This window comes from Miscanthus floridulus, chromosome 8 (assembly GCF_019320115.1).
Source record: "Miscanthus floridulus cultivar M001 chromosome 8, ASM1932011v1, whole genome shotgun sequence".
Lineage (NCBI taxonomy): Eukaryota > Viridiplantae > Streptophyta > Magnoliopsida > Poales > Poaceae > Miscanthus > Miscanthus floridulus.
In genome coordinates, this window is record NC_089587.1 from 180,355,904 (window position 1) to 180,370,479 (window position 14,576).

General features: G+C 46.9%; 1 protein-coding gene, 1 long non-coding RNA gene and 1 pseudogene across 2 annotated transcripts; 1 reads left to right on the plus strand and 2 right to left on the minus strand.

The window, feature by feature from the left end:
• Nucleotides 1–1,054: 1,054 nt before the first annotated feature.
• Nucleotides 1,055–6,715, minus strand: LOC136477637 (uncharacterized). Its single transcript, XR_010764061.1, has 5 exons — nt 5,946–6,715; nt 5,004–5,120; nt 4,849–4,923; nt 2,454–2,506; nt 1,055–2,342 (listed from the first exon to the last, which is right to left on the minus strand). It is a non-coding gene; the product is annotated as an uncharacterized lncRNA (long non-coding RNA).
• LOC136477636 (protein VERNALIZATION 3-like) lies at nt 2,488–5,807 on the plus strand. The gene is made up of 4 exons (XM_066475848.1): nt 2,488–3,846; nt 4,855–4,916; nt 5,024–5,064; nt 5,387–5,807. The coding sequence occupies exons 1-4, from the start codon at nt 3,655–3,657 to the stop codon at nt 5,614–5,616; spliced, it is 525 nt and encodes a 174-aa protein (XP_066331945.1). The 5' UTR covers nt 2,488–3,654; the 3' UTR covers nt 5,617–5,807.
• Nucleotides 6,716–11,900: 5,185 nt separating the features above from the next.
• On the minus strand, nt 11,901–13,366 carry LOC136474170 (RNA-binding protein P-like; annotated as a pseudogene).
• Between the last annotated feature and the right edge of the window lie 1,210 nt (nt 13,367–14,576).

Consider the following 14,576-nt stretch of genomic DNA (forward strand, 5'->3'; position numbering starts at 1 on the left):
GCATACATATCATATTGTTGCGCATCTACTGTCGATTTTATTAGTGCCATCGAGCTAAGCGGCTTTGAAATCGCAGCGCGCGGCGTATAACGCTAGCGTGCGCGGCTCATGCTAGTAGCTAGATTCTTTGGATTTCAACTGATCCGAGGATAGATCTAGAGGAACAATTTGATGGGCTTTTGGGCAAAAGGGACCGGTTTCATTCCAATGCAACTTTGCTGCTTTCAGTTTTCTGTGCTGCAACGTGGACACGGGCAATGGAGTGATGATTACACAGTAGCTAGCCGCAGTCCGCAGAGCATGTGGCTCGATCTTCAGTCTCATAGCAAGCAGTGGCACACCACCTTCTTGCCTTTTGACTGGAATCAAATCTCAACATCATGTCCGCAAAATCTAGCCGCCATGCATCCGCCAAAATGTGCTCGTGTTAGAATCGTGGCTCATTTCCAAATAAGCATCGTATCGTATCGCCGCGTATCGCCGCGCAACGACAGCGATGGTTAGATCAGCGTCGTCCGGCTATTCGCTGATTGGTTTCTGGACTGATAAGTCCGACTGGTGCTGGTTTATTTGTTGTGAGAGAAAAATATTGTTGGCTGGCTGATAAGTCATGACTGAAACCAACAAGTGAACAGGCTGAATGACGAAGGTATAGAACACGAGGCACTGAGGCAGTAGGCACTTCCCTCATTTTGAGCAAGAAGCTGGCTGAGACCAGGAACACTGAAACCGCAGCTGGGCTGGCCCGGCTGGGAGCAGTCGTTGTTTTCAGAGTTCGGCCAGGACGCTCATGTTGTATTCGGATGCGCGCGATGGTTGTTGCGTACGTCACAGAAAGTGTTCTGAAACCTGAATGTGGACATGGCATCTCAAGCGAAACTAGCGGTTATATGCTGTATCTTCATCTGCGTATCACTCGTACATGCATGCATATACGCAGGCAGGTACGTGCAGTGCAGGCCGCGCAACAGATCGTAGTGCCCGTCGTTCGACCTGTGTCACCATCTCTGGCTGCTCTGGAACTGGAAGCATGATGAACGACGGTTTGCCAACACTTGCTTGTGTGTTAAAGCGATCATTGGATGTGCATCAGGATACGTACACATTAGGAGAGAGAGAATAGGACTATTCGGTACAGCTTATAAGAAGCTGAAATCAACAACCAAACGCCACGATTTTTAGCAGCTTATTCTAACCTATACTTAAAAAAACAGAAGCTGGATCAGACCAGGTTATTTTGACTGTCGCTTTTACTCTATTTGTGCCTCCGTCTAGCTTAGCTTAGCTCTTGAGGTTGAGGAGTAGCCGTTGCATGCAGTCAGCAAGGGATCGACAGGAGAATAATGGAGCAGTAGATCAAATGCACGCACGCTAGCTGCTCGTCTTTTCCAGAAGGATTCTTGTTCTCCACCAGATTCCGATCGCGATCTTGATCGGTTCAGCAGTTGTTGCTCTGCACAGGCAATGACAAAACAAGCAGATGCTAGGCAGTAGCAAGTATATGGTAGGTAGAGAGGATAGTATATACCAGCAATACCTGAAAACGGCTATGTATGTATACGTTAGGCTGTTCTTGACATACCAGAATTCGTGCTCCAGCGGTTGATTAAACAGCTTGCGATGTGCCGACGCCGCCCACAATTTTGAAATCTGCAATATACTAAGCAGCTAGATGCTACTAATTTTCTTCAGGAAATCTCCCAACTTTGCGAGGGCATAAAAGGAGGCATCACAATCCATTTTTTTCCCCCAACATCTGTCAACGATAGCACACGGCAATCTCTGGCAAATCTAGTTCTCACTTCTCAGTCAAATGTTGCTTGGTGGGGGACTTTATGTTTCCGGATATTGTTCAATAGTCTGTACTCAAGCCTGTATAATGAAATTCCACGCTGAAGCCCTCTGTCCGTATGTCCATTTCGAAACTTTGACAGCCCATGTGAAGTACTCCTACATCCTTTCTCCAAGTTGCATTCACCCTTGGAGTGGCTGGACCAATGGGATATGCTCACGTGAAGAAAAGAACTGCTTTATTCGTCGGCCAAGGTCAAGAATGTGCAATGAACCAAGAGCTCCATACGTTCCAGTCATTCCACTAACTTTGGCGTTCATATTCAATGCATCATGATGTTAAGTAAACCCTTTCAGTCCCGTGTTCAGAACTCACCAAAGTGGCATGAAAATCTTGTGTTGAGGATCGGGAGATAACTTCCTAATTTATTAACAACACCTTTAAGGCAAAGCAGAGCTTCTCTGGTCGAATTTGAGTTTCTTGCCCCAGTGCAGGTAGTATAACCTTTCAGTTTTTTGGTGCAGAAACTGAAACTTGGATACCTGATTACCTGCAGAGTGCAAGTAAGCTGAGAATGTACTTGTAATATCAGAAGGATACAGTTCACACAAAACCTTGCGTGAAGTGCAAGAACAAAACAGGATTCGATGCGGTCCCTTACTGGTCGATATCATTGTAAACCTTATCTATCACAGCCTTGCTGCCTCTTTTATCCTGAAAGGTTGAAACACAGCGTGATCTATGATAACATTATAATATTCAAACACAACAAAGGGCAGTAAAATTTTGAGGCAAAAGGAAATGGATCTATCAACTATCATCTATGGCTTTATACATTTACTGGCACATTTTTTATGAAATAAACAAATTTTGGAATAAATTATCTTTGACCATCACTCGTGTTGGCAAATCAGAATAGATCTTAAAAGCACCCATTACTATCATTATCATATTTACAGTATCCAACTGCTCTGAATAAAGAGGCATTCAGTCTATGTGCTTATTTAACACCATTAGGAAGAATAAAGCTTAAATCCTCCTGATTTACAAAGATAGAAAAATGAAGATGCTTCTCAAAGGAAAATTTGCATCACAATTCACAATTGATAAAATGAGTGTTGATGACCCACATCATCATCGTTAATTAAAGGAGGCTCCTGTCTAGTGTTTGCAGGATGAATTTTACATGATTCTGAATTCTAGATGACACCATGCAATGATATAGAGCATACATTCGTACAAAAAATAGCTCTTGAGTATATGATATTGTAATTATTATCTTAGGAGCAGACACCGAACAATTGATGCATTTGTGAAGAAAATCCCCTACCACCTTTAACTGTTACCGTATAGTATGCTCATCCCTGTTGAAGTACCATCAATACATCATCCTTTTTCAACTCGTTGCAATGCATAAACAAAGAAACATAGCAACCATCAAGGCTAAATGTCTAGGAGAAAACAAAGGAACATAAGGCGTCAGTCTAGGATATAGGTCAAAAGGCAATCTCCTTTTTTCGCTACGAACAACTATTTATTAGGCTCTGGATATATAGGGAATAAGTGAGTGTGATACATCAGATTATGTTCACCTGCGTGGAATTGCAGTGAGCACTCCTTCCATTGGTGTAGGCACAGAGGGTGGACAGCCCAAAATATTTCTGGTGATGGCAACCCATATCATTCTTTACAGTATAAAGCAAGATACCATGGCGTCTAGAGCTAATAGTGTCAGTCATCATGAATGATCCTCACTGGGGACTGGGAGTATATATAGAGTACCAGCCTGCACCCTTCACTTCACCCAAGTTCAGACTTCAAGCCAAATAAAGTGTGCCTTGAATTGCCAATCGTAGCTAACCATGTCAAGGGACCCACTTGTCGTAGGCAACGTAGTTGGAGATATCTTGGATCCATTTATCAAATCAGCATCACTTAGAGTCCTATACAACAATAGGGAACTGACTAATGGATCTGAGCTCAAGCCATCGCAAGTAGCCAATGAACCAAGGATTGAGATTGTTGGACATGACATGAGGACCCTTTACACTTTGGTGAGTCCATAACCACATGTTACCTCATCGCAGCATGCTAATTTTAAATAAGAGTAAATTGGACTTTGCACCATGTAAACTGTATTTCCTTTGCACCTGGTTTAGCTCACATTTTATTTTACACCATGGTAAATTATCACTTCACACTAGGGACATCAAACATCATCAGGATACAGAAACTCATGAAGTTTCATAGAACCTAAATGAAACTTCAGGAAACATAGCCGAAATTCATAAAGTCTCTTGCGATTTTACGCATATTTCATGATATTTCACTCAAAGTTCACAGCATAACACAGTACAAAGTAAAACTTGTTTTGATTTACACTGTTGCAAAGTGAAACAAGGTGCTCTTGGTGCATGGTGCATGTTATTCTTCAAGTTAAGGAACCAAATCGGATCACTGGCTTAGTGTCTTTTGTACAAACGAAACATAATACACTTCTTAACAGGAATGCAACAATTCAGAGTACGTCCTTATGGACGTTGCTTTCAGTATTGTAGATCATTGAAAGTCATGAATTCAGATTCGAGTGTTGTTTGTATTGATTGGAAAAATAATTATAATCTATTGAGAAGTATGTCTTCTTTTTATCTAGTGTCAACAAATATACCAGCATGTTTGCAGGTACTGAATGAAAATCAATATTATGCATCCAAAAACCTAGTATCTAGGAATCTAAAACCATGATGATTACCACCAGCAACAAATGTGAATAATCTAAATATCTTACCTTAACAGAAGCCACTAACATTGGAATAGATAAAGTTCACCACACTTCAGTTTGTTTGAAAAAAATTGACAGCTCAGATGGCTCAGAATCCAATCATACACTAATATTAATCTAAAAGAACAACATAAATTGCCTTAGAAAACAAACAAATATAGTGTCATTTTAAGATAAACGTATATGGATCCACACCATTTACTGCTTGGTTTAGTGAAATCACATCTAAATGAAGCATCATTTCTTATGTTTCTAAAGAAGATAACAAACTTACCACTAGGTGATGGTGGATCCCGACTCACCAAGTCCAAGCAATCCAACGAAAAGAGAGTACCTTCACTGGTAAGACCTGAAACATAAGTGATGAATGTGATTTTCCATCACTTGCATATTCTTCTTGCATAACAACAAAGCAAACGAATTGCTTACAGAGAAATTCATGCATGCAGGTTGGTGACAGATATTCCAGAATCAACAAATGTGAGCTATGGTAAGTTCCGCCGTCCTCTTACATTTCGCATTCCCTACTTGAATATTTGTTTCAACCTAGAATGACAAAACAAAACATGCTGTGCCTTTTTTAGAACCCAAATAATGCAAGCTGTAACTGATGAAAAGGTTCATATATTAGTTACCAAAGACTAGGACAATATCACACTAAGCAGTTTATATTGACATATTTACAAATTTTGTTGAAGATAAATATTTGAATAACTGCCTTAGGCTTGTGCAACATGACTATCTATTTGCAAAGTCCAGATATGATACTTGCATGAATTTGCTCTGATAGGTTTATTCAAACTATATTTCAGGAAATGAGGTGGTAAGCTATGAAAGTCCAAAGCCAAGTGCTGGAATACACCGCTTCGTCTTTGTGCTATTCCGCCAATCTGTCCGGCAAACTATTTATGCGCCAGGATGGAGGCAAAATTTCAACACAAGAGACTTCATAGCACTCTATAATCTAGGACCACCTGTGGCCTCAGTGTTCTTCAACTGCCAAAGGGAGAATGGGTGTGGTGGCAGACGATATATTAGATGATATTAGAATAACCCTCCTCTACAGGAGGATTGACGGAATTCTGAATGAGGCCAAGCACACCGAATGGGTAGTAAGCGCTGGACCTTAATTTCTAGATTACTTTCCCACCTGTACAAGATTTGACTATGCTAGAAATGATTTCACTTACCATGTGAAATGTGATAAATATATGCCAACTATATGTTCCTGCCTCCTTGATAAGGAAAACTACTCAGCATTAATTTTTGTATGTTCCTGGTGCATAGCAATGCTACGACCTAGGAGGCAGTTTTTACCACCTGACATAAAATGATTACTAATTCAATCAAGACCGATGCTAGTGACCTCACCGAGCAACAGAATCCAGAGCGGCCTCTCGCAAACCACCAGTCATGCTTAACGATTCCAGTATTCCACCAACACCATAGGGCAAAGCAATTCCCAAAGCAATCTACTGAAATTGCGTCCAGGAGCGACACGATATCAAAGGAATAAACCATGAAATCCTAATCCAGCCCAACATACGAGTGCGGTACCAGTCAGGTAATGGCCCCCAACCGATTCCAAGAACAGAATCACCGCAACGTGGCGTCGTCAGGGTTTTCCCTCTTTGCGTGCCTCCAGATGGCGGCCTCTAGGAGCACAGGAAGGAGGGCCGGTGGACCGAGTGACGGCGGAGCGTATGCCCGCCGAACAGAAGAAATACCTGAAGCGCAAAAGCGCGTTGCCTTTGCCAGGATGTTGATGACTGATGAGCAGAAACGCAACCATGGGTCCTCGACTCCTATCACGAATCATCCATGAACGATCCACCCAGATGGATGGCTGATTGGCTTCTCTGCCCTTCCGTGGATGGACCGGCACGGCGCGCGGGACCGTGCGCATGTGCCGTCCTGCCCGGCGAACCACGGCGCACCCAGGCCAGGGCAGCTCCGAGACACCCGCAGCCGCCGCAGTGGAACAGCTAGCGAGGACCATTTCATCGAACAACTGGCCAAACGACGCCGTGGAGATGTAAGCACTGAGCACCCCCGCAGCGGCATTTCATCGAACACCTCTTTCGCGCCACGGGCCACGGCCCTGGCGGCGCTCACGCCCGTGCAGAAAAGTGGGTTGTGCTGTGCGCGCTGGAGCTACGCCTACTCTACGCTACGATAGACTCTTTTTGGCCTCGCTCACTCAGACCGTCTCCAACCTCGCTCACTCAGACCGTCTCCAACCACGAATCCACCCGATCTAAAGGGGCTCTTGCTTTTGTATCCTTATTTTGTATTAAAATTGTGATTTTGTTCTTATTTTTTTGACTTTGTAAATTTATCTCTACTGTGTCATTTACGAAGCACCAGTTTGCCCTTGCTCCGTCATCCACCCCTAACGGTGTTAACTTTTGTACCAAAGGACAAATATGCCCCTGTGATTTTACCCTTCCTCTCGCTCTGCGTCTCCCAGCCCGACACAAGGGGCGGCGGCGGCCGCCGCACTCTTTCCCCCTCCCTCCCCCTCCCTCTCCTTCTCCAGCCCGGCGCCGCCTCACCACTCCCCTCCCAGTGGCGTTCCTCCCCCCGGCGGCGCGGTGGCTGGAGCTCGCAGCGGCGCGCCGGTGGTGGCTGTGTTGGCTCGGAGGTGGCTGGGACCTAGATGGGAGGCAGTCACCTCCATCCATGGCTGCCGAGAGGCAGAGAAAGTAGAACGGCGGCGTGCTCTGGTGGTGACGGCGGAGAAAGGCCGGGGCGGCAGTATCTCCGGTGGCGGCAGGTCAGGACGGGGGCGGTCTTCAGCATGGCGCCGACGGCGTTGGGCTCTGGCGCGGCGGGCGGCGACCCTGGGTCTTGGCGCGGCGGTCTTGGAGCGGTGGAGCAAGGCGCCAACGGCATACGCCTTCAGCAAGAGCGGAGGGGAGCTTAGAGCGAGCGCGCGGCGTCTTGTGTTGCGGAGGAGGCTGCCGTCGCCGCCATTGCCGACCCGAGGTCGAGCTCGTCGATCTCCGCATACACAGCACCTCTCGCCTCCCCGTCTCCTCCGTTGGCGCCGCAAGGACCCGTCACGGCCGCCTATCAGCTCGGATTCGCGAGCAAGAGCTCCCTGCTCGGCCATGGCGTTCGCGGCCACGCTCATGGACAAAGGGCGAGGGAGCGGGCTGAGGCCTGAGGGCGCCGCTGGGGCCGAGCCGATGGAGCCAGAGCTCGCCCGCGCCATGGCTGGAGCTGTCCACGTCGAGGTCAGGCACCACCGCCAACACAGCCACCACCGAGCCACCTGCACAACGACCCGCGAACACCGCCACCACCGAGCCGCCTGCAGCCACCACTGAGCGTCACAGCCACCACCGAGCCGCCTGCAGCCACCACCGTCCCCCGCACAACGCGCCCCGCGGCTGGGACCGGTCGACGCCCCGCGATGCTTGCTAAGCTGACACCGACCATTCCGGAGGAGAAGCGTGCACGCCCGCTCGATCTATCCCCGACCCGTGTGGTTTGCCTGTGGCTGGACGAGCAAGAGGTTGAAGATAAGATGAGGGGCAACATGGTCTTTTTGCCTCTATTTGTAGGGATTTTGATTTTTTTTAATTCATTTATTCCATGTCCATCTAACAGACATCTAAACCAGGGGCAAACGGATGGTTCGTTTTAAAATAACAGGGCAAAATCACAAAGTTGAAAAAACAAGGGTACAATCACAATTGGACTGCTAGACAGGGGCAAGAACACTATTTTCCTAATCTAAAATAGAGAGGAAGAGACTCAAAATTAGTCTTCAAAAGAGTACTTATACGAGAGATCTATTTTGGGTTGTGAGAGGCATAACTCAAATATGGGCATACTCTCTTCTGGAAACTCATTTGCAGAAAGAATTTTCTTTTAGGTTTTATTGTTGAAGAAGACGTCGAATAGGTATTAAATCTTTTACCTATAATGCTACCTAAAGCAGAATGAGTGTTTGTATTTTGGAAGTTGTCAGTGAAGATAACCTCAGGGCGTTTGGTTTACGGGTGGCGGAACCGTCCGATCCTAAGACCGAACCTACCTGTCTTGTTTGGTTTGCCGGATGTGTTCAACTGATCCGTCACGACACGAGGACATTCCACGCAGCAGTTCCGCAAAGCCATATACTAGTACGACGGACGAGTCTATTCCACGGAAAAGACCGGACGAGCTCAAGCCAGATCAACTCATGCCGGATCAGATCGCTCTGTGAACCAAAACACGCTGAAATTTGTCACTTTCTAGCTGCTTTGGTCGACACTCTCAACAGCGACTTAGGAGTACATTTAAAAAATACGCTCTTTTAACATTAAAAAAAACAAATAAAGATTCTGCTGCTGTGGCCTGTGGCCAGGTAATGGAACATGAATACGCTCAAAAATCAAAATAATGTTGTGATCACAATCGTTTTGGTTTTTCAACTGAAATATGCAGGTTCTGATGAATAAACGCCGGACGATTGTGTATAAGGTTCAGCGCAAAGCGTGGAGAAAGTTCAAACAAGGAACTGTAGCCTCGTGCTCGCACAAACAAGCGGCAACCAAAATCCAATCGGAAAGAGAGGAACGGAAGAACTTACGGGCTACAGCCGCTCAGCGACACGGCTTTTTCATCATGGATTATTTTTTTTTTTGAAGGAAAACAACGGCAACCGTCATCAGCTGAGACGGCAATAGTTAGGTCAGTTTCAGTCGGTATTTTACGTCATTGTTGAAACAGTGTAGATAAATTTCATCCCAATGAAACTCATTAACACTATGACACGTCAACTTATTTAATGCTTATAAAATCTCATAAAACCTTATTGAGACTGACCTTAAGGCGAGCGGTTGTTGTCAATGGAGTCATTTACATTTTCGAGGTGCAAAGTTTTCCCAGATGGCGGGTGCACAAGTATCATTATCAAAGGAATCTGTCTATGGAGTAACCACAGGAAAAAAACATTTTGAGGTGCCAAGTTTTTTACAGATGGTGGGTGCAGAAGCATTGTTCTCAAAGGAATCAAAGCACAGATTATAATAATGCTTCGTATTTGGGGTTTTCCCAGGGGCGAAGCTAGAGCACAACGGTGGGGGTGCACCACTTAACCATAACTACAATAACCCATATGATGTTAAAAAAATAAGATAATTAATGCATAACTACCATATTTTAACATCAAAATTTGACTTCTAGCAATAGCGATGAGAGAGCTCACCAATAGTCCTCAATACTAAAATCATCAGGATATAGTTTTGCTAAGTTCATCAAAGTCTCCACAGTGAAATCATGAAACGAGTCCCTTGGACTGAAAGCGGCCGAGCAAACAAGCAATTGAGAGCTTGTCACACTAAAGCGGCTATCAAGCTCTTGAACTAGCCAATCAATAACATCGCTAAAGCAATCCACTCTATCAATTTCATGCATATCACAAAACTCGTTCACTTCATTTAATAATTTCTCCCACCCATCTCTTTTAAGATCATATAAATGGAGTCTACATTTACAATCTAGTCAATATTAGATGCAAATAAAAGGCAAAGTCAAAAGATTTGAAATATACTAGAAGATTTGATGCCTGATCTCTATTTTTTCAATCTCTATCATCCTTTTCAACAACTTGTGGCACTTCAACTATTGTAGGAAACATGTTGACTAAACTATTGCCGTTATGGCTTAAAAAAACTATTGCAGTTCTATACTATCAGAAATATATATTAAAAAAAGAGAGAGAAAAATCACACTAACCCTAAACAGATTGGGGCTTAGCATGATTCAAATTCTGGATAATCGAGGGCTTGATGAGTTGATGCCTTGCCTTTTATTTTGGATCAATATCTGTCGCCGGCCACCTCGTGCCAGGTTGTGCCGACGGCCGCCGGGCACTCGGCTACTTGCCTACTCCCTGCGTAGAGCCGGACAGGGCACAGCCTGCAACCGCGTAGGCGTTAGGCGAACCCTTGCGGACTCGCGAGTGCGGGCAGCGGGCGCATCTATTCGGGAGACACGAGTGGCAAGCGAAAGTGCGAAACGCCGAGGCTGACCTGGGAGGAAAAGCAATTCCTCCTCCTGGAAGGAAACTGCGAGGTGGGCTTGAGCCTTGATCTTTTCTAGCTGCTGCTTGCTGGCCTGCGGGGGGTGCCTCATTTTGGCCATGGGGGTGCACATAAGGTGAAATGTTGATAGTTACAAGGGAATTTTGATTTTTGCCTGGGTGCCTGGGCACCCACTGGGTCTAACTGAGCTTCGCCCATGGGTTTTCCATTGCTTCTGAAAACTCTAATAGGTCAGGTGCATCAGACTGAGTGATTAACAGAGGAGAGCAGGGACTTTAGCAACAAAAGATTCGGTTTTAGGGTGACTAAAAAAAGGCGGGAAAGCTTCCATCATGGTGTGAGTGCCGCACCAAAGATCGGCCCAAAACGCCGTCATATTGCCATTACCAATAAAGACCTTAGTTTCAGATCGGCCCAAAACGCAGCTATCATGGATTCTTGCACCTGCCATTTCAAATGTGTTCATCAATGTCAAGGGGTTGAGACAAAAGATGCTCAAAACGTTAGTCAGGATTCCCTGTCATCCTGAGCCTGTTTAGAAGAGGGGGAATTTTGGATGAGGAAGTTCACATCTCTACCAAAACGTAACAAAAACCCTATTTACACACAGGGCCATCAACGGCCTGCTGTAACAGTAACACCAGCCACTGTGTACTCATAGCTACATCGAGCTTTCGTGTTTGCTCATATTCTCAAGGTTGCTATCCTGCAAGCATCCAGTTAAACATGGAGTTCTGCTCTGAAAGCTTATGCAGCATTACAAAAAAAATCACTGGTACAAGAGCAACTTTCAGATAGAGATAATAAGAACCAAAGTAATTCTACGATGCAAGATACAGTGATAAACAAGTCCAAGGTCTCCCTTCCCTCTTTTCAGAAAGGATGCATTCAGTTAACAGTCTTACAGATGGCGTGTTTGCTCTGCAAACTAAACTATTTACAAAATTGCATTTCCCTAGTGACTAGATATCACAAATTTACAATCGCTTCTCCTGTGATAAGAATCACTGGATGCTAATTGAAAAATCATGAGATGCACTGAAGCAAGGAACTGCAACCTTGGTTAGGTCCTGTTTGTTTCGCTGAAATTTAGCTTATGTTACGAGAGGAAAATATTGTTCGTTGCTTTTCAGCAGTACTACTTCAGCAATACTTTTCAGTGAACGAACAGTGTTTTCCTCTCGCAACAAATCAGCATAAGCAGCAGCATAAGCAAAATTTCAACTAAACGAACAGGACCTAACCTAGGCTGCAGTTCCTTGCTTCAGTAAGAAAGTACTAGCATCGAGTCCCTGCTTGATTCACTCAGTGTCATGTTCGATTCCAAACCTTGCCTACCAAAATGCCACGTTATTTTTACCTATCTTCCCAGGTAATGCTGGATCAAGCCTGGTCTAGCTGACCACTGACCAGTTCGGGATGCCAAAGTGGAAAGGCCCATGGAGGACAAACAGCTATCCTTCAGGGCTCCTGGTCCCTGAACCTGAAGAGATGATGGTGAATTCGTGGCCCCAATTGTTGTAGGAACCATGGACGAAGCACCAGCTCTAGCAGTGTCACTCAATCCACCATGCCCCAATACACCTCCACCCGGAGGCGTGCTTGTCGTGCTCTGAACCGGCAAAGAGGGAACAGCAGTGGCCACAGGAGCCGCACCAAAAATACCAGCGCCACCTGACGCCGCGGCATTCCGACGAAAGGCAACAGTGGCTGAGGCTGTGGTTGAGCTACTCCCCTTCGTCGTCAGCCGAATCTGCGGGTTCGAGCAAAGAAGTGGTAGCTTGGGTGTCAATGCAGTGTCCTCGGACTGGAGCTGGACAGTGGGCAAGGTAGCAGCTGCTCCATTGCTCTGGTCACCATTGTCCGCGAGTGCGGCAGGGGCTTGCTTTCTCTTCCGCGCCCTGTGCGCGAGCCGGCAATGGAGCTCGCACCCGTCGAACACCTTGGTGGGCTCCTCGAGTGCCTTCCTGAGGCCCTCAGGCGTCTTGTAGACGAAGATGGCGTAGCCCCGAAACAGCCCGGTGGCGCGGTCAGAGCCGAGGGGTCCCTCCTAAATCTCACCAAACTTGGAGAAAAACTCCCTCAGGTCGTCACGCCCAGCGCGCTCGGGCACGTTGTCCACGAACAGCTTGCGGTCAGAGAACGAGGAGGAAGGGGCAACGGGGCCGAGGGAGGCGAGTTGGCAGGCGACGGGCCGGCCGTCCACGCACTTGGAAGAATCGGCGAGCGCGCGGCGCGCGTCGGAGCGGCGGCGGAAGGTGACGAAGCCGTAGCCCCGGCAACGGCCGGTGGCGCGGTCGGCAACGGCGTGGCACTCCTCGAGGGCGCCGAAGGGGACGAATGCGGCAGCCAGCGCCGGGGCCGAGGCCGTGCACGAATAGGCGCGATGCGCGGCGTCGCAGGCGGCAGAGGCGGCGACGCGAGCGAGGAGGGCAGGGTCACGGAGGCAGGCGTCGGTCAGGAGGTCCAGGAGCTCGTCCCTGGTGAATGGCTCCAATAGTCTACCGATATCCTCCTCGTCGGCCTCCGACACCTCCTCGCACTCGCCGGCCGCCGAAATCTCCGCCTTTGGTGGGCTCATCGTCGTGGAGTCGTCGTCGACTTCTCCGCCTTCCGGCTCTCGATCGACTCGCTCCGCCGGCGGCTGCACCTTGTGGGGCCGCTTCCGCCGACCCATGGGCGCTGGATTTGGGAGTGGGGCTCCGCGAGATTGCGCACTTGCCGGAGGTGCAGTTATTACATAGTACATCAAGAACTGCGCACACATGAGAGTATTTGCATTCATCACAGGCCAGTGCAGCAGCAATAGTTGACACTTATACCACCTACGCCAGGGGTGACTTTGCAACATCCTTCTGCATTCTCCATCTCCACCTGAATACCTGATAAGTAGGCAGCACGTAATAGAGCAACAGCAAATCGATTAATAATTGCACTTCGAATTTTGGTTAAAAAACTTCAAATATAAAAAAAACAAAGACATGCAAAAAAGAAAGGAATATATGTTCAAGTTTGAACATAGAAATCAGTTCAAAACAAACATTTAGAAACGTGTCATAAAAAATTATACCTGGAAAGGCATTCCGGCTTGGTGCCTAGTAGTTGCATATAGCGACTTAGGGCCTGTTTAGAATCCAAAAAATTTTACGCAGTAACCGTCACATCGAATCTTGCGGCACATGCATGGAGTACTAAATGTAGACGGAAAAAAAAACTAATTACACAGTTGGTCGAGAAATCGCGAGACGAAACTTTTGAACCTAATTAGTCCATAATTAGACACTAATTACCAAATACAAACGAAATGCTACAGTGAGCCTAACTCCTAAAATTTTTGGATCTAAACGGGGCCTTACCAAGAAAATCGTAGCCGCAACAAGTACCGTTATGAACAAAACCATAGTTGTAGTATCCATCTTGACATGCCACACGATGACAGACAATAAAATATATACGGGAGTCGTCTTATATTAGGTATGATTTGTTGTGCCACCACTGCCTACTACTTAGGCCCTGTTTGGTTCGAAGCTCCTAAAATTTTTAGGAGCTAAAAGTTTTAGGAGCTTTTATGAGGCTGCCAAAACCTCCTAAAAAGTGTCTAGTTTCATCTCTAAAACTGACTAAAATCAATAAATACACTAGCAAATAGACCATGCAGCCTTCCTCTTTACCCCTGCTCCTTCTCTGCTCCCATCGTGGCCCTCGCTCTCCTCCTCCTCGCCGTCTCCGCGGAGGTGGCCATCTCGACGGACGGGAGCGTGAGCAGCTCCACCACGCGCCGCCGCCTCGTCTTGGTCGTGGCCTTCCCCCTGTCCGTCGGGGAGCACGGGCGGCGGAGCACAAGTGGCGGCGGGGGCGGGAGGAGGTAAGAGGGGCGGCACCGACTCGGGCCCCATGGCGACGGGGAAGACGGAGGGTACATGGAGGCGAGCAGCGCCGCCACCATCTCCAGGTCCAGCGCGAA